Source organism: Bombus impatiens, unplaced genomic scaffold (assembly GCF_000188095.3).
Source record: "Bombus impatiens unplaced genomic scaffold, BIMP_2.2 scf_0418, whole genome shotgun sequence".
Classification (NCBI taxonomy): Eukaryota; Metazoa; Arthropoda; class Insecta; order Hymenoptera; family Apidae; genus Bombus; species Bombus impatiens.
The window spans coordinates 1,044,657-1,066,135 of NT_176837.1; the positions used below are offsets into that span (position 1 = coordinate 1,044,657).

Below are 21,479 nucleotides of genomic sequence, written 5' to 3' on the forward strand. Positions count from 1 at the left end.
CCGAGCCAGCGTATTTTCTACCGGGTTTTATTCGAGGCCAGGCCACGACAGATAATACGAATCGCGCTTTTGTCGGCTACCAATCGTGTGATGTATTCGTCGATGAACATTGCTTTCGGCTGATGAGTTTGTTCTCGTTGTTTGAGTTTTGGAAATTTCGACGTTGACGGTTATTCGCTGCGCGAGGATCAATTTTTGCTAGATTTTTCTTGCACATTTCTGAAAATGCAGTTTGGTTCGGTGAGGTTTGGTGATTCGTGGAAAAATTGATTTATTGGCGATGGAATTTGAGATTTAAGTCGAAATTTACGATGCGCTACAGCCTGCTCAGTGTACAGTTATTTACCGACACCATACAGAGTTATTGACACCAATAACTCAGTAAGATCGTAGATGAAGACGTTAAATGGCGATGTGTCATTAAGTCAGGTACTTTATCAAACTTTGGTTAAGAAGACCTTCTATTACTGTGTTAAGAAAATCCTTCTACGGTGAAACGTTGATACGTATGTTTTTAGAAGGAAAAGAGTAAAAAGCAATTCTAAATTAATATTACACAGCCCTCAGGATTTCATCCTTGCGTCTCCTAAAATTTCAAATTATTTATTTCAAACTTCGAAGCATATCAACTAATCGGGATTTTACAACCTTAAGACCGATCTTACGATTTCATTAATATCTACCAACTATACAAGTAACCGCTATGACCAACCTATTAACCGCATCGTTCCTTAATCCTAGCGGGAAATTCAAAATTGCTAACGACATCCAATTAACCTTAATTACATCTATTACAGGTGTAGATATGATATAATCTATGTACACGTAAAGAAATGACGTAACGATAACATATTAAGCTACGGTTACGTCAAATGTGTGTTGCGATCAATTCTCCTTCTGACAAATGAAACGTCTGGAGATGGAAATGAATATACTCTTAAGCATCTTACATATTTTGATTGTTCTTAACGCGTGTATTCTCCAGAACACGCATCAACGGTGGCCATACCCTTAAAAACATCCCTCAGTATCCTTTAATAACAAATTGTCAAGCTGATGATATTAGTAAGCTGAATGACGAATTAACTCGTCTTTACCAGGTAAGAGGTTAAAAAAGGAGGCGACCGTTCGATTGACGCATGCGAGCCAGTTCCGTTTTTGCATCGCGACTGTTTAATATTTAACGTGTGCCGGCACGCACCACTATTTTCGTCTCGAATCCTTCGAGCACAGAGTGCTTCTTCATGGCCGATGCGTGTGGTTTCGTTCCCCACGCAGTGCGCTGGACGCAGGAAAACCGTTTCTGTCGCGTCGTTCAACCGTTGAACAATCTGCATAATTTACCAGACCGTTGGCAAACAGAGCGAGCAACAATGCAAGATTAAGGTACGACAGGATGAGCCGCCTGTCTGTCTGGCTGGTCGATCACGCTCGTCGTCGTTCCTACGTAACAATTTCACGCGCTTGTTGCTCTTTGCTACTCTCGTATGTCTCGAGTGCCTCGTCCACTCGTTCAGTTCGTTTCAATTGCTGTTTTGCGCAGTTCGTTTAGATAGGTGCAGGTTACCGGGTCGTTCAACGCGTGTTACGCGACGATAGAATGTTAACGTGTTACATGACATGGTTAGACGTACATGCTTAGACTACGATTATTTATGCAAATTCGTATTTTTATGAATATAATTTAAAACATGGAACCTAGGTGTAGACAATTATTTTGTTTCGATAAATATTATAAAGAGTACTATATTTTGAATATTTTATGTACTTTTGCACCTTTAAATTGTTCATAAATGCATGAGAATTCTCAGTGTATAAAATATAATTATATCTACTTGTTTTCTGTTTTTATATTTCTCACGCTTCGGAAAATAATATAACTTGATTTTCTTGTGAAAAATTCATGGGCAAATAATATATGTCATATATGTTAATATATGTCTATTATTTTTAATTCTGTTTCTCGCTGTTAAATTTAAGTATTTGATTAACAGTTTATCATTAATCACGAAAATTATATTATTCAGATCCTTCTTTTTTTACGTTTTTGACTCTTCGAAGATTTAGCTTAGTTTTCTATAAAAAGTTTATACATAATTTTACTTAGTTTAATAGGGTCACTGGAAGGTTTAGTGTCGTTCACTCGTGATCCCTATACTATCAGTATCAATGCATACAGTGTAGCAGAGTTTTTCTAACAAAAACCGTCGCATCATCGAACATCGAACATCCAAAAAATTGGTTTCCACGGAAAGAAGCGAACAAAAATCGACTCTATCGGGCGTAAAAATCAACCAATTCCATTTCATCAACGATTGACGTAATCAGAAAAAGCGAGAATCGCTCATGTTTCATGGAATTTTTCTTCGGTCCGATGGATAAAAGGTGCGCGATATCGATGCAGATGCAGACGAGACCGTTTGGTATCAAAGTCTGAACGTTATCATTGACCTAGTTGTTGCCAAAGCCACAAAGGCGAAAAGCAGTAGTATATATGCTCGTTCACGGCTTAGCTCTCGCAACAATCGAAAGTTATGCGTTGCGTTTGGCTTTTCTCGGATAGCATCCTTCGAACAACGAAAATCGAAACGCGTTTTGTGTAACCTACCGCAACGAAGGCACATTGCGTCCAATAATCTTGAATTTTCTCCGACGATCAGGAGAAAAAAGGTTATTTCATGTTCGAAGAACATATTTGGTCTAGAGATGAGTATAAGTATGTTGTGCTTGATTAAGTTTGATCCCGGGAAAAATTCCTCGGGAAATAGACTTAGTTTACTTAGACTTAGATTAGATTTAGTTATACGATATACCTGTTTAATATGTCTAATGTGCTCACACTTACTCATCCCACATTTTAATGTCCCAAAGCGTATTTACATCTAAACTTCGTGCCATTTAAACCTGTAACTGCAACTAAAGAGGACAGAAGAATCTGCGGCGTTACGGCAACGGCGTTATCATCGTAACTTTCTCTGGTATCGTTCTTAGTTTCCTATTTTTACTTTTCTTGAATTGTCTTCTCAGTCAATGTATCACGGCCTGTAACATTTCGTTTCCTAAGATTTCTTCCAGTGTAGGATTTCTTCTGGCTCAGGTCTATCCATGTACACTCAATCTTCCACCAGATGTTTCACTGAATCTATCTCCGATTCACATATGCTGCATAGCTTATCTTTCTCTTCTCTTTAGAAGTTACTATCTTCTTCCAAATTTCCGCATCTCGCTCTGGCTAATAAATTTTGGCGTCCTCTTTTCTCCCCTCTCTTTCGAGTACTTCAGCCCGTCTATTTACATCTTATGCATTTGTATAACTCATTCTATGTAGAAACTCTTATCTCATTGTATCGCACCTGTGCTTCATTCTCTCTATTATCTTGTTATATCCTTCGCGTCGCTCTTTTTCTGTACCTATATTTTACTACATTTACAGTATAGTACAAAAGTATAAGATAACTATTTTGTAAGATAATACAAATTTGTGATAATATATTTTTTATAGGATAACATATATCTATATTTTATGAGATAAGGAGATTTACTATAATTAGTTCTCTTTAATTTGGATATAGATGAAAAATTTCTCCTTCGAATACCTTGAGTATTTTTTAACAATTATCTGGACTCAATAGTATATGTGTTAATATAAAAATTAATATACTAATAAAAGAATTAAATAGAAAGGAGTTTCCTTAATCAGCATTGAAATTTCTTTGGAGAATATTGATCACAAAAGATTTTGGATATTTTTTTATATGTAAGATACTTCTAATTGGAAGTAGCGAAGAAATCAAGAATATATTTAACTAATCCACATCTGCAGATATCTTTGATCACAAAAATCTCTGATCACGTATACATTCGTGAATTTGCATTTAAAAATGTATGATCCCTTTTACTGCTAGAACTATCAAATCAGCTATAATCACACGTAAAACGTTTATTGATTTTCCTCGGGTTCAGAATATTTCCAGGAAAACCACTATCCTCGTCGCTGGTAGAAACAGGAAATACATATTTTCAGACCAATGTTATACCGTTATGTCACGTTTTCGTCGTTGGAGCAGGTCGCAAATTAGCAGTTAATGCATGAAGCGTAAGATAATACGGAAAATCGTTCTGGAAACTCAAAAACGTGCATTGTTTGAAAGCAATTTCACACTATTTTTCTAATGGTCACGCACCAAGTAGTGCATGGAAGCACTTTACCTCAATCTTCTCTGTAACTATTTCCTCATTCAATAGGCTGCGCTTTCTATTACCGCAAACTCATCACGGAATACTTCCTTTCAATTACGATACACCCGGCGTTACCGATTCGTGAGACGCATTGAATCAAATATCGATAACTTGGTGTGAAATGAAGCTCCCGTTTCTATTAAGCCTCGCTCAATTCTGTGCTACAGTTAAAGAGCTCGCCGTGTAATTGACGATTACATATCTTTGATCATTTTACCGATTAGAATTGATTCCTTACGGCGTTCGCGAATTATGCCAACGTAAGTAATGTTAATTAAGGTATCGACGGTAAATTGGTTCAATTTGCGATGAGACTGTATGTAGTCAGTTGAAGAAAATTGTATACATACGCACTTATTGAATGAAATCTGATTCTGAAAATCTAATTCTCCTAAACTTTCCTAATTTTCTTCAACATTTTATCGAAATTTTTTATTGAGCCTTTATGTCTGCAATCGTTCGATTTTATCTTTCTATTCTGTGCTACGAAATTTTACGATTGCAATTGATAACAATTCCAAATCGCAATATATATATAATGCGTTAAAGTCGTGATACAAAATTACTTATACAAGGTTGAAAGAAGAAGGATTTCAAGGTGTTCTTAAAACAAGCATTCTCGAGGGTCCTAATGGCCCTAACTAACGTTGCAGAGCGATTAATCAAACTGCCGCTGAGTTGATACACGGCCAAACTAAGGTCCAACGTACTTGATCATACTTTGTGCATTGCGGTTTAAATAATTCTGCCGTTGGCCGGTGCTTGATAAGCTGCTACCCTTTTGTGGCCTATTTTCAGCTTTATTTTAGCGTTAACCCGAAGTTACCTCGAGCCTGTCGTCCAATTGCTCTGGCTTAATTTTAACTTTTTGCTAACGAAATTACTCGAGCACGCTTTGTGCGTGTAGATGCCTCAGAATGTCTGGTATTTTCGCTGTACGTGGTTTTCAGGATGGCAACTTCGGTCTTGGTGAGCTTCTGTCATACTTTTTTAATTTTAGAAAAATTCTTAACTTTAGATGAGACTGAAAGTACTAAAAAAAAAAAATTTTTAGTGCAATGTTGAATAAAAAGAAATGTAGAAATTTTGCATACTAATAACAATAGTGACAGTATCCTCTGAGGTGATTTTAAAAGTAGATATTATGAAATAAAAAAAGAGCAGAATAATTACTAACGTCAAAGAATGAAGAATTTCCCTTTAATATTTATTTAATAACAAAGACTTGAATTTATTATTTGAAAAATATTTACGTAAAATATATTAATACTTGTAATATATTAAAATACATATTAAAGAATAATATATAAGATATTCAAGTATATTTAAAAATACATTATTTATCATCAATCTACCGTACGAAACAAAATCCCTTTGCCCTGGAGGAAGTGCAACAAACCCATCACAACACAGTACCGTAATAATTCATTCAGATGAATCCTTCTCATCCATCTTTCATTTCTTCAAGCAACAAACTCTGGCAACTGTTGTTCGACCTTTGCGTCCAAGCCTAACAAAGCTAGTCACTATACCGTGTGCACAAAGGTCTGCTGCTGAAAATTGATTAGCGCCGATCGCTAGCGTTCCTTGATTTCGAAGTTGAAGATGGACTTGTCGGACAATTACCTACAGGAGCGCAATTCCATGCGTTGTTACGTCAATGTTACGAGCGCCACGCCGGTCGAGTATGAATAATGCAATTTTGATTCGCCAGCCGGTCGGCGAAGGAAATTAAATTAACTCGTATCCAGGGAGCCTGGAAGCGTGGCAGCCTACTAAAAGATGCTGTCCCTTCGCGTGAAGAATTTTGAAAGCGGTTTAAAGTCGAAGGAGCATGGATTGTCTGCGAAATTGTCAAGGGAATATTCGCGGGAATGAGAGAGAGGGAATAGCAGAGAGAAAGCAAGGATGAAAATATAAAACCCGTTCGTTACACACGAAGCTTGTTCGTTTGCCTCGTTTGTTAATGTTACAAGGTTTTGCGTATTTGCTTTTTTTTTGCTTTGCAGTTTGCTATAGACGTGCAAATGCTTTCGACAAAATTAATTTCGATTTTCACTTATTTGTACTCGCGTAAATATTAAAGCTATTGGATGATACTAAAATTAGTCATAAAATATTTGAATACTTTTTGAAGCATTGTCCCAATTTTTTAAGTTTCTTTTTTGTTTAAATTACGAACAACTACAGTTTTATAAGAAATCATAAATACTTAACGCGCTATTAAATCCCAATTTACATTTGTTTCACGCTTTCAAATATATAATTGATATTACGTTCGTTAAATATTAACCTTCAATAAAAAGTAACAAACATTTGCACGCGTGAAGCTCGAAAATTGAAATCAAACTACTCGAAGAGATATCAAATATCAATTAACATCTCTCTGGGATCTCTCGACGATATAACGCTGCATCTACAAATTCTGTATATTTTCATACAGAATAACTTATTATGTTACATGAAGAGTCTTTGTGACTCTTAATACTATATACCTTATGTTTCTCTGAAAATGTGCAGTGTTATACAAGAGACGAAAGGCTTTGAAAGTTTACCTGATGAAAGCATGATAATAGGGTTGGTCCAACAATATGGCGGATCAACGATCATGCGTGTAATCGTGTTACTTTTATAATTACTGCAAGCCGTCCCACCTGGCCGAGCGTGCGGCACACGCAGGTTAATGAGCCCCTGTTCTCAGCTCGGTGACGTTTCTAATGCGCTTCCGAGATACCTTGCACGCCCACGTGTCTCCAATCCCACGTAAGTACGTGGGTACACGCACCTATCCGGTGTTCCATAAGTAACATTTTTTCCCTTTTGCTCTTTCACTTTCACGAGGTGAATAAATTCAATGGAAAAAGTTTGTGTCATTGACCAAACTGCATACTTTTATATCGTTGATGTAACGTTAGGGATATATCTAACATGTTAAAAGTACTTGAAATCACCAATTTACCATTTTTCATAGATTTATTTTAATATCATAGCATTGTGAATTCTGTGGGAATTTGATTAACTTTTGGTAAAGTCTATGGATAAAAACCTGTTCCCATGGTTGTTGTTATGCTGCGTCGAATTAAGATTAAAAATGCAAGTCAATTCAAAATTATATATAATGAAGCTAACATATTTACAAATCCACTTGACACGCTAGACATTTTTATTTAAGAAAAGCTTGAGTTCTTTTTAATTCGAATCGTTTTACTATTTATATAGGAATTGTTTTTAATTAATTAATTCTGTTTAATATACGTATTTTATATAGAAGGATATCGTTAGGAAGACTAAATAAAAGTATCAATGCTTTTAACCAGTTAGCTGTTGCGATCTCTTTGAAAACTTTGAGAAGTATATACCTAAAACGTGTCGCAGAAAGTAAACGATGACGAGTATACTCGTCAAACATAGAGTATGTGTGGCTGTTACAACATAAGATTAAATTGTACTGAAATGACTGTTTCATTTTTTAATTTTATTATTTTATTATAATTTATGACACAAAATATTGCCATTTGTTCATGACGAGTATGCTCGTCAAAAACAGCTATCTGGTTAATGTTAATAAAAATATGTATCAATGATCGGTATGAACAGTATTCTGATATTAACGCTTTGTTTTCATCAAAAAAGGAAAGGAAGGAAATTTCACAGACGTTGCACTAGGCAAACAAGGGTGAAAGCGGCCTATATCAAATCTATAGCTAATTTGCTTATTTAAACGGCTACATGACTACATGATTCATATCTATGAATAATTCCATAATTAGCATAGTTTCACGAAGTGCAGAAGTTCAAAGATTCAAAGAAAGTTTATTGTCCGTATTTGGACCGTGAAGGGTTCCACGGTGGAATGTTTTATGGCATAAGTTTCCCCTAAGGAAAGATACCGTTAACGCTTAGGTTTCCTGACACTTTCCTCGCAAAGATTTTTCCCCAACGAAGATTTCCGTGTTTCACTTATTGACGTATGTGAAAGGATACCTGAATATATTAATCTTACATGGTTGGGGATCAGGATATCTTGCGATGGTATACTTTTATCAGAAATTGAACAGATAGTGACCTTTTTTTTCTTGGATTTGTATACTGAGGAGAATTTATAAGCTTGAATCAAGCTTACGAGCTGTTATTTCAGCTTTATTACGAGTTATAAATTAGCTGGTAATTCGTGAAAGTAGAATTTACGAAGTATTCGATATTGACTGTTGGAGTAACAGTACAAGTAAGTTTATTATAACAGTTTTCATAGATAAGGTTTTGTCAAAATAAGTAAGCTGAAATAATTATATATAACTATATATACAGTATATTACACATATTAATTGATAACTGTTTCTGCTACAAGCAGCCTTAAAAAAATCGATGATTTATATATAGTATCAATTAATAGATCACAGATTTGAGTACAGAAAAGGAGAGATTTTTCCCTCCGTCAAACTTTCACATCTGCAACTATTTTCATTTTTAAACTGAAAAATATAACTCTTATACTGCTACGATGCTAAAAGCTTCCCCAAACAATTACTTCAATTTTGTGAATTCAAAAATAACTCTTCAATAAAGACAATGGTAGAAAATTAAATCTTCAAGTTCAGAAAAGTTATGTATATTTCCAGACGGCACGCATATACATTGCATTAAGCAATGTTCATGAATGATTAATTACTGTAAAAAAATGGGAAACTAGGAAAATGTTTGAAACACCCCGTAGGTGATAGGTCGTAGCAGTTGCGTCGCGTTCGAGGTATCGCGTTAGAAAGGTGCGTGGCTGCAGCCAAGAGATGTCACAAGGTAAACCGCATGCATAACTTGGATATAGGGAATTATTGTACGTATGTAACTACCTATCTCTCGAAGATCGAAGCACACCGGCATCATTCCGACTTGGAACGTTCTATCGTCCTTGGGAAAAATCCGCTCTGGCAAACGTATCTTTTCTTCCCTTGCGTTTCGTTCTTTCTACTTGGCTCGTTTCTCTTTCGTATTTGTACGTGGAGCATTTCGAGTCTTAAATTGCTTTGTTCTTTCGAAAAAAGATTGATATAAATTACAGTTATTAGATAATAGTAACGAGTTGAAATAAATAGTTCAGAAAGCTTTTCTGTTAGATCTATTCAGAATTTAGTTGAACTACTTTTGTATCTTCTTTGCACATTTATAAGTAAATGGTCCAATACTTATAAATATAGCATAATTATCGATACACATATAACTAGGAATTTCTAATTACCGATGCAATTTCATACTTTCATAAACATAATAATAGCAACAGGATCTAAATACAGTTCTGCTGTTCGTGCTAAATATTATAACGAGCTTTTTACCTTGCACGTTTTCTAAGGATTCCGTAGACTTTTGCACCTTGAAATTCTCCATTACGACACAGTACAAACATCCGAGGAGGATCTTCAGATTGCAAAGAACCAAAATGACTACCAGAACAAAGAATCTGCATAACCATAAACCTTTCGCCAAGAATGCTTCTCTCGAAAATCCCGAAAATCTATTTAAAGCTGGGCTTTTAAGATCGGACGTTTTTACTCGTTGGGTGAAAACAAGGTCCACTCGATATGTACTTTAATTTTCGAGTGTCGAGGGTCAAGCGGCTTTGGCTTGCGGTATCGGTTGCCGCGCGAATGTTGGCCACCCGTGAATCCTCGCGTTTTATTTATGCTTTTCGAGCGGTTTGCTGCCGTCTGGTAAAGGCCCGGCAACGAGGAGAAAACGAAAAGAGAATAAAAGGAACAAGAGGACGTGGAAGACGAAGAGGAGAGTGCACGATTACAATTTATAGGAGCGACGAACGGGAGAAGCTTCGTCTCTCTCGGTTATTCCGCACGTCTGCTTTTTATTTATGCCGATGTAGCGACGCGAGTCATGCGATCGCCGACCGATAATAATTTTTCATTACACGAGGTCGATCGAGCGAAGCACTGTGTTGTGAAACGCGAGAAACCCCGAGTTCGATGTCAACTGTTTTTCTTTGTCCGATACTGCCCCTGTGAAACGTTGGAAGCTCTCATTTATGAGAAACTTCTATTAGATTTCCACGATTTTAATTTGGGACATAGATCTGCTACGTTCGTTCGTTTATTAGATATGAATTTTTATTTTGGTCTCGTATGTAAGTTAAAGTTCGATTAAATAATTGGTCAGCAAGTAGGACGTGGTCTTTATTATTACTAATTATTATTAGTGATACGCATTGAATTTTTCACTGAGATTCTTCAGAATTTTTAATAGACACAGATTTATAGAGTAATTTTTGTATAATATCGTTAACACAGGCTATGGACAAACCTAAAGAAAACGATCTTCAAAGGTAAATAAACAAACCCCTAATGCACACAAAACGAGCCCACAACGTATATAAACAAACCCAAAGTACGAGTCATTCATATAAACACGATATTATACGACACTTTATGAAAGAAGATCGAAGAAATACTTGTAATGAAATCAATTCGGCTGGTGTAATTATAGGTGCGAAATCTTCTTTCTTAAATTTTCAAATTATCCTCCTTATTTTCTTTATGTCACTTAACAACCACTTTCTTTTTTTATTAATTAGAGGAATGTTTTATTCGGAAGTTGCGGTTGTCAGCCACAGCTTGCAACTTACCTAAACAAGCGACTCTTAGGCCAATGACCAGCAGTAGCCGCTTCCCATTAACGCAAACGAGGAAACATGGACAAGTCTAATTGAGCTGCATGTATTCCTTTAAATTACTCGAAACACCCTAGAAATTGAAATTATACTGTCCAAGTATTCGACCAACCGACCATCTCACCAAACCACACAGCACCATAAAGTACTATAAAAAGAACCATTGCGTGAAATCCTAAAGCGAATGAATTTGGTCCAACAGGGATGCTCCTTGACGATGGCAGTTACACACGGTCCCGTGACCCCTTAATAGAAATTTATGTCAACATTCGTCTGGTCTTAATCGTCGTTCAGCTTAATCAATTGGCGGCGAATCATTTTGTCGAGCTGAACGCGAGTATACGCTCGATTAACCAACGAACTGTCCATTGAGACTAGAAGCTATCGTCTCTTTGACGGTCTGGTTCGATATAACGTGAACGAACTCGATAATTTCCACGTTTCCATCGATGTTCGCGTGATCGCGAGCAAGCTCGATTCTAAAGATTATACGTTACGCGAGCTATAGTGAATTATTTAGGAGCTAAGAAATATTTATAGATCTCCGGTGAACGAAGAGGGGATTTTCCTGTTTCCAAGAATGTTCTTTAGAAAGCCTCATCGACATCGGAATCTTGTCAATTTATAAATTTACCATTTTGCTTGGCTTTACTTGATTTTGTTCGCTTGGATACGATTATTATTACATTGTAGATTTTTATGCATTTATAAGCTGTGAAATTTAAAGTTGCACAGAATGTATGTAATATGGAAAAATATATAAAATATCCAAAGTGAAGTGTTAAAAATAAATATCTGCTTAAATTCTATTCCTTCAGTCGTCTTTATAAAGATGTAAATTTTCATAAAAGTCTACAGTATAATTATTATAATTCTTAGAAATAAAGGTGAGAAGTTTATTCGTTTTTATAAATGTTTGGAGAGTGTATTTTCTTTTTGAGACAAATATTTGATATTTAAGATCAGCAATCTCATACTTACGTAGATGCGTAAATCTTCTTCTCTCTACGGGGTTACGAAACTGGATGCTTATTTCTTTCTGAAATATATTATTTCTTTCTTCGACGATCAATATAAAATGCGGATAGTCGGACGTTAATTTCAGAAATATTCTATTATATGAGATTGTCATTACCAGGACTTATATCAGCTTACATTCTCCCATTATAAATAAAGTTAAAGATCTTAATTCTACTTAAATAGAGTGCAATATATTTAGAGACACGATTTATTCTGAATATTCTAATCAATCAGGTTACCTAGCCAATGTACGTTTAATGCAAAAACTCTTCGATTACGCCATTCAATGGAAAATTATTTCACTTAACGTAGCTCATTTGCATTAACATAGTATTAGAAATGAATACGATATCCGTAATCCACACGTCGTTACGATAAATTGCTCGCAAGTTATACTAACGAGACTCGATTCTACGAGCGATATTGTAAACGAAGAAGAAGCTGCTTGTTCTTCTATGAATAGAAGATCCATAGAAGTCTCAATCTTCAACTTCCGATGATCTACTTCTCCTTTCACTTTGATTTATGCTTCATTCATCGCTTCCTATCGGGCTAGTTAATGGTCAGAAAAGACATTTCGATATTATCTTCCAACCGACTTCACTTTACTTCCACTTAATTGCTACTCTATAGTTCTCAACGCAAATGAACACAAGATCCTAGGATTACGCGTTACGCCGATGAACTACCTGGGAGCAACAGAAGATTCTGAGATACAATCAACGATACGGATGAGACAATTTTTCATTTTCTTCTATTCTAACATCTTCCAATAGAACATTCCTCTGATAAAATATGGTAGAATATTCCTCTAATATAACTTGTGGTTAAATCGCGGATGTTCATGAATTTATGACGCAGATAAATATCTATTGAGATCCATATAATGTTGCAAAATATATATACAGTCACTCTCGAATGTATTCGAATACTTCTAGGAATCTACGATAAGTGTTGAAATATTTTTGTGAGCCACTGTATATAAAGAACTCATTGTAATATTTAATAGGCGAAGCATATCTCTATTTAGATTTCATTCCTATAATTATGTTTATAAAAAGATAAAATCGCATAAATATATCCAGAGTGTTCTTATGATTTATGAAAAACGATGCACTTTTGAACCTTTCTGTATCTTGTTTTCAATTATCCAGCTGAAAGTATAACAACATAACCGACTGTTATTTTAATCGCATGTGATTAACGCGCTTGGCTCTCACTTTTTATTTCTTTACTTTCATTTATCTAAAAATTGAAACGTAGCGATTACATTTATAGTTAATTATACACCGTGTGTTTGCATCTACATAGAAGATAGAGAGTAATTTATGGGATAATTGAAAAGAGAGTGCTTCTTGGTATAAAAATAAGGAAATTTTATCACGGTCTGAAATAAATAGTAGAAATGCAAAAACACTCTACTGGTTCGCAGTATATCGTTTGCCAATATAAATGATAACCTCGAGCCAAACCTTGTAAGTCCGCGAAAGCCTTGATAATTACCACCTTCAGAAGGAAGTAATTAACGCTTCGATGTTTGACTCTTCCGGAATATTAATTCCGCCTGTGGCGGACGAATTTTACGAAATAAGTTCATTCAGGCGCGAAAATAACATACATGGAAAGCGTCAATTAATCTTCGATATCGATGCTTGACGTGTAAGGAAATCAAAACGAATCATCATCCAAGCTCTCCAAATTCTGAATCCCACACCACTCGGCCTTCGTTCATTCATTTCTTGCCAACACCTTCGATAGCACGATCCAACGATCCATCAAAGCTTTCAATCTCACAAATCAACCATCCAAGATTATAAAATCTCGTGAATCCCACGTTTCCGGGTGAAGCAAGATCTCGACAACGTATTTTTACTTGTAAGGAGCTCGTAGACGAACGAATTCTGTCGGTTTCCAGGTTTGTGCCGATCGATCGTGTTTTACGCATTCCTTAAAAGTTACGCTTATAGTTGATGCATGTCCCGACGAACTGGCATTTTGACAAATGAAACACCTGAAGAACGAACTGCATGCAAAGCTACTTTCGCAAGAAGCTATTGAATATTTACTTGAGATAAGCAAATATCTATTTGTTAGTTCAGACAATCAACGATTTGAAGATCAAATTATCTTTATATAAAAAGATATATATTGATCTATATTTCGACGTACTACTCGTCAGAACGTCAATTCGACAGAAATTTTATCTACTGTAGCTTAATTTAGGCAGAGCAGTTCTAGAGCAGAGTTCCATTGGATTGCTCGAGGTAAATCGCGAAATCCGCGACTCGCGAAGAAAACGCGCGAAGAAAATTAACGGACGGTCGTCGTGTGATTGTTCAACCCCCACCATTCGCTACGGCGAAGAAGAAACGAGACAAAGACAGCCTGATTGTCATTCAAACGGCACAAGCGACCGGTGACTGCCCTTGGCCACACGGAAAGGCGACGCTTCGCAAACGAAACGCTTTAATGCCTGAAAGAGGAGACATAATTGTCGGCTCCGCTTCTCCTGGTGTCGTTAAACTCGTTAAGCTACTGTCGAGGGTCAATAATCCAACATTCTCTGGCGTCTAACTGGCATTCTTGTTTGTTCTATTTTTGGGGAGATTATCTCAGAGATCTACTCTTTTCCTTTTTTCCTTTTTTTTTTTTTTTATCGTTAAAGGCCAAAATTCTAAGAAGTTCTTCCTAAAATTCGTTTCCCAGGCAATTTACGTGCTCGAGTCTTATTTTTTAATATTGTATCGATTAATTTTTAACGATTTCTTGAAGATTTCGTCATTATTGTCTCTCCTTTCATATAGATCAATTTTATAAAGTTCGAAGAAATCAAATGGGTTAATCCTGTTCCATGGGTTTTCCTGTTCCTCCTATTCTTTCTTCTTCCTTATCTTTTTTATCTCGGTCGGTATAAAAGATGGTTCTTTATCATTTTGAGATTTGAAGTCAGCTGGTTGATTGATGGTGTTTGACTAGAGAGGAAAATAGAGAGAAGCTGCCTTTTCTCACTTTTTTATGTGACAAGTGCGAGATTTAGTGATCGTTAAATGTTTGGTACGTAGTTTATGGTTTAGATCGAATAGAGGAAATGATTTCGTTTTACGACAGAGAAATTTCGTTTCGTGCATTGTGAATGTACATGTGTTTATTTTATCCTTAACTTTCCGTGTAGACTGTAAGCAAAAGGAAAAATTTCTAATAGTATTCAGTCTATCCATATGGAAAAGGAATAAAGAGAAATTTAGAAAAAATATGCAATCAAACAAAATCTCATCTTGTATATGTCAATGTAAAGAAATAATAAAAATACAAAGAAAAATCTAATCTTTCTTCTTGCAAGATCTTAATCACGACTTATGATGAAATTTTTTTTTAAATTATTGCCTCTCTTTGAAAGTCTTTTAGCTCGAGAGTATGCGTGTATTTTATTTTTATTCTGCATCTTTGATTTCAACATTTCTTCCACATTTTTAACTTCAAATGGAGCAAGTCAGCTGAATATTTTATTTTCGTAGACGTCAAACGCAAAGACTCCTAAATATTTCACCGAGAGCAATAATAATTCATGAGAGGGTAGTTTCTTTCTGTATTGATGGATAACCTAGATTTTCTTTGAAAAAGTTTTTCAATGATTTCACTGAGTAATATCCCAAGACACAACGAGTTCGCGTGCGTATATTGTATTACGATCACGGGAACGTAATCGGCGACGTGATTCTCGTTGTCGACAACGTCCACCGGTGGAATTTATTGCAGCCACCCTGTTACCCCACTTTCCCTCGAGAAACTCGGTGATTGTAAAATACTGCAACGAAAACGCGGCTTTCTTTGTCCCAGCCTGGATAAATAAATTTGAAAGTTGGGAATGCATCGGTGTGAAAAAACGTGATATTTTTTCTTCGCATCTCTAACGTGATAATGGAAAAGTTTTGACCCCGCTAGAACAGTTCTACGGTATAAATTATAGTCGTTATCATCGTTAAAAAATGTATTTCGACGCGAAATTTTTCTTTTTATGAATTCTATAACTAAAATATAAAAATATAATATAACTTGTTATCTATATGTTGTTAAGTTACATACATTTAGTTTTTATTTAGTTTACATACATTTAAATATATGTATCTAGGTATCTTGAGAAGTTATTAGTCTTTTAAGAATTCGTTAAATTTTAGGAAAATGCAGATATGCGATGTAAAATATCTTTTTCTTATCTCAGTGCTTTGTTTATCATTTATAAAATTCTATTAAAAACTATCATATTCGACCCGTAAAATTTTTGTCTTTGTGTTTATAAAATAAATCTCTGCGTTTATTAATAACATAAAAACATATTTTATATTACCAAATAGCAAAGCTTATAACATTTCCTCGTATCGTTATGTTTTATTCATATTTGTATCAAATGTCTATTTTATAAAACGATATATGACGATAATTATACAATACTTTATGGTTATATTTACTTATAAAACTTTATGGTTCTTTGTTTCAGAAATTATTGTCATTCTTTCATCCCAAATCAACACGAGTGGACAAGTCGGACAACAACAATACGACCAATTCCACAACTAACAACATTCATAACAACATGCCGATACACGAACCTATCAATGCCACATCTCACGACGTATATCGTACGTACAATTATGCATTTGCATAAAATTGAAGTGGTGCTATATCACTTAACCACAGGGTGCCTGCAAGGGAATAATAAACGATTCTCGAACGCTATTCTCTGTTGTTCTTGCGAATATCAAAATGATACTCTGTGTATTGTATCGATAAAGTCAACCGGGTATGCACGTGAATATATGGGATTACGTGATTTACGCGAATTAATACCTTTTCTTTTTTCCTTTTGAGAACCTTGACATCGTTTTTAATGACGTTTGTATTCGTGCAGTTTTCAAGGAATATATTTTCACGTTCACTTTCAGGCACCCCAAATTGTAACAGTTATGAAAGGAAATTATATTCGAGGAAGAAAGCGATAAGAAACGATTAGATTGTGTTCTAAGAAATTTCATTTGCCTGTTTTTACGAGCTGAAAGTGATTTTCAAATTTTCATTTAATATAAACTGTTCACGGTAGCGAACATAAAAGATAGAAATTCGTGTTTTACATTTTGTTCACTTATAATTTTGATTTCAATTTCGATAAATAACTTCCACTAACTTCGTCAATAATTTTAAATTCAAGAAGCATCGTCACGCTCTAGAATCACAAACATTTCAATGGAATACTGACTTGTGCTAATCTGTTCGTAATATTGATTTATCCTAAAGAAATAAAACACGATAAGAGACGTAAATTATAAAAAAATTTGTTAATACCAAATTACATTTGTTCTATATTTCATGCTATATCTTATATATTCTCATGATCTATATATTATTTAAAAAATAAAACAGCTGGGAGATTGCCAATGACACCTGCGATAGCTCGCAAGTATTATGGTTCGAGGCTCACCGATTTCGAGCTCGCCGAAATTCAAAAATACTCGGAGATTTGGTATCTCGGACTGTCAGCCACGAAAATCCGTGGCAAAGACGGCGCAGCCCAAAATGGTGGATACGATGACGAAGACGGTAGCTACAACAAGGTCTTCCACGATCATATCTCGTACAGGTGAGTGTTTCCTTTTTGTTTTATTTACCTTTCGTCGTTGCCTCTTTCTCTAAGAAACTTTCGTTTTAATAGCTTAACATTCGAATGAACATTTTATTCGCGCGTCGATTTTACGGTTTCCTATTATCCACGCGTTTCGATCGCGGTTAAGAGCAATAAACGATTTAATAGGTTACGCATTCTATTCGTCGATTAAACCGGAGAAATAAAACGTAATTGTCGTGATTTTTATATTCCTAAAGCAGCTTTTTAATATTTCTCTCGTTTTATTCGCCTAATAAATGATGCTCTGTATTTTTATCTATAATCGTTTCTCACGGAAAATTTGTCTTCCGATTAATCAGATTACTCAAATTTTCCATCGTAGCTCGTTCACGTTGGATAGAAATTAAGGAAATAAATGTTTGTATAAATAAATCTGCCACTTAATCTTTGTGTACGTTCAAGGTTACACAATCAGCTTTATGTTATAAATTGCAAGATAATACTTCAAAGCGAAGAGAAAAGCTTAAGACGATGCAACTGAAACGGTAAATATCGCCTTCCAAGTCATGTTCGTAGCACGCAATCGCGTCCACGTTTCTTTTGCCCTGTTGTTACTTAAATCAGAAGTAGAGTATCGAGGAGCAATCATTCTACGCGAAACGAGATACGCTGCTTGAAAGAAACAAGTTTACAGGCTTCGATCATTTTGTAAGCAGAACAAACGCACTATCTATCGTGGGAATGTCCTATGAAAACTGAATCTACGATTCTTCGATCTAAAGTACGTTTCAATGTATTTCGTTATAACTTGGAAATTAGATATTTGCGACATTTACGAGTCGATACTACACTCGTAATCAAAACTTTCTTAAAACAACTAGCTGCAACCCTTACGGAATACCTTTTATAAATTAACACGATTTACAAAAAAATCTCAATTTTGATAACTGTGGAAAAATCAGGCCTATAAGTTACGTCTTTTTTTATTTAATACGTCAGACATAACATAATATTTTAATGAAAAGAGTCAGAGTTCTTGTAAATTGAAGTCTCTATAATCGACGGATTCTTTATATGCAATAATAAGAATTGTGATCGATTAGAAATCTTCAATTTAATAATAAAAGAACAATATTAGAAAGTATGAATACATCGAAATGTATAACTTCTAAGTTACGAGGATTAAGATCATTTTTAGTAATTTCAATAGTATTATTATCAGTGTCTTGCTCAATGACAAACGATTCTTCGAAACTTTTCATACTCTCCAAATCGAAATATGGAAAAGAACCTGCCTTGCGATATAATTTAAAAAGCAGTTGCGATCATACAAATATAACCATAAATAGTACGACATGAAGATACCAAACGCATAATAAGAAACAAAATCCAGAAAAATATTCCGAAGATCTTAAATTTCTATTCTAAAAAAATGTTCGTAGCACTAAAAACTCGTCATTTTCTGTACAGATACGAGATATTGGAGGTGATCGGGAAAGGAAGCTTCGGACAAGTGATCAGAGCGTTGGATCACAAGACGGGACAGTACATCGCCATCAAGATCATCAGGTGAGCAAACGTCTTAACGATCCCTGATGTCTCTTCGATGAATCAGTTTATTTTACCATACAGATTCACGTTTACGATCACGGCTCGTTTTTATCGTTGCTCATCCTCCGTTTCCTTTCACGCGTACCTATCCGGCTTTGTTCGATCCTAAAGCGACATATCATACAACGTACTTCTTTACAGGAACAAAAAGAGATTCCATCATCAGGCGCTCGTCGAAGTGAAGATCTTGGACCACCTCAGGAAGAAGGATTTGGAGGCGAACGCGTCGCACAATGTGATACACATGCTAGAATACTTCTACTTTAGGAACCATTTGTGCATCACCTTTGAGTTAATGAGGTACGAAATATGCTTCGTCTTCGTTTTAGTTTTTTCTTTAATCTTCGCTTTCCTCTTTTGGGGAAACATGCATTTGATAGCGTTCCAACAATAGAAGTGTACCGATGACTAAAGTGAAAAACTTGTACTAAAGAGATCACTCTGAAAGGTATATGAAAAGATACATATATAACATAGGGAGAGAAACAAGATTTTGTCCATATATTTTGCAAACAAATCTTTCGAATCTCTGAAAATGCACCGTTATAACCGTGGAAAATTTCTTGTAGAAAATTACTAACATAGATCGTGTTTCTTCTTACAGTTTGAATTTGTACGAGCTAATCAAAAAGAATAACTATAAGGGATTTAGCCTGAGCCTAATACGACGATTCGCCAACTCGTTAGTTAGCTGCCTGAGACTGCTGTATCGAGAGAATATCATTCATTGCGATTTGAAACCCGTAAGTATACCATGTTTGATCTCAAATTACAGTCTCATTCATGAAATTCAAAAGCTAAACTTCTTAACTATTGTAAAAACTGTGAACTTTCAGTTCTAGTTTTTTTTTCTTCTTCTTCTAGAATTAAAACCTCGTTAGAGTTTCTATATTTCCTTTGTCCCGATCAATTTTTTCACAAAATCGAAGAAAATATCTCTGCTCAGTTGATAAAGGTTCCAAGTTCTCGGTAGTTGACGCGTTAATGAGCAGACCGTGTTCAAAGTAAATAGTGATGTAAAGAGCAAAGAATGCAAGGGGTTAATGGGAGCGAGGTCTCTCCCTATGGTTAACGCCATTTTCTAATCCGTCGTTCTTGTTCGTTGCAGGAAAACGTGCTTCTGAAACAGCGGGGATGCAGCTCGATTAAGGTGATAGATTTCGGATCCTCGTGTTACAGTCACCAGCGTGTATATACATACCTTCAGTCCAGGTTTTATCGAAGTCCAGAAGTGATTCTGGGTATTCAATATGGTACGCCAATCGATATGTGGAGTTTAGGCTGCATTTTGGCCGAACTTTACACCGGTTGCCCGTTATTCCCCGGCGAGGATGAGATCGAACAGCTTGCTTGCATCATGGAAGTTCTTGGACTTCCGCCGGAACATATTATCGATCTCGCGACTCGTCGCAGGCTTTTCTTCGGTGAGTAGAAACGCGAAGTGGGGATATTCTTATTATGCGTACTGTATCATTGAGAAGTTGATAAATTATAGTGGTAGAAGAGGGAAGGATCTTTTATTAAGGATATTGGGCAGGGGTGGTACGTAATTGTATAGCTAAAATCGAAAGGATCCGTTTCAGATCCGAAGGGAAGTCCTCGATGCGTGACAAACAGCAAGGGCAAGAAAAGGTGGGCTGGTAGCAGGAATCTTGCAATAGCTCTCCGTTGCACTGACACACTTTTCGTTGACTTCGTTCGCAGATGCCTCGAGTAAGTTTCTTCTGATAATTTTTGATTACGTTCTTGCCGTCTTGAAAAAAACGAGAGAATCGCGAAAGATTATTTATCGCGTGTTCGTTTTGGAGAAATTTTGGTTGATATATGACTTATACAGTACGTTTTCATTATACGTAATTTATAATTTCTTATCCAATATAAAATGGGGACATTTAACCGCTATCTCGCAGGTGATGCGATTACTCTAAACAGTGAATAAGAAAGCGAGAAAATATATTAAACGAGAAATTAAGAAATGGATCTCCAAATGAAATAGAGCATTTTATTGAACATAAAAGAACATTCGCGTTATTTATGGGATAATACTTGTAATACATTTGGCTCCCTTAAGGCTAAAAATAACAAGTCCTATTCCAAAGAATCGACACGAAGTCATCTGGCTTGAAAGACACATAAAGCACGGTCGTTAACCCATTCAAACATCGTCATCGCGCTGCTGAGAAACGTTTCTAACGAAAGTGTATTCCTCTTTTCCGACAGGTGGGATCCACAGAAGCGCATGACCCCCGACGAGGCAATGCGTCACGAGTGGTTGAACTCTTCTTCCTTTCACGTCAGCTCCTCGACGTCGACGATAGCCGC

The 21,479-nt window shown here is 35.7% G+C and overlaps 1 protein-coding gene across 3 annotated transcripts in view; it reads left to right on the plus strand.

Moving 5' to 3' along the window:
* Positions 1–21,479, plus strand: part of LOC100741550 (probable serine/threonine-protein kinase dyrk2) — a 268,654-nt gene that overhangs the window by 239,793 nt on the left and 7,382 nt on the right. For 2 of the 3 annotated variants that reach the window (XM_033321284.1, XM_033321283.1), the window contains 8 exons: positions 16,425–16,566; positions 17,345–17,561; positions 19,017–19,115; positions 19,299–19,457; positions 19,762–19,900; positions 20,266–20,581; positions 20,741–20,870; positions 21,378–21,477. In XM_033321284.1, coding sequence (XP_033177175.1) covers positions 16,425–16,566; positions 17,345–17,561; positions 19,017–19,115; positions 19,299–19,457; positions 19,762–19,900; positions 20,266–20,581; positions 20,741–20,870; positions 21,378–21,477 — 1,302 coding nt within the window. Of the gene's footprint in view, positions 1–16,424; positions 16,567–17,344; positions 17,562–19,016; positions 19,116–19,298; positions 19,458–19,761; positions 19,901–20,265; positions 20,582–20,740; positions 20,871–21,377 lie in introns of all 3 variants that reach the window. The other variant, XM_033321282.1, reaches the window with a different exon arrangement.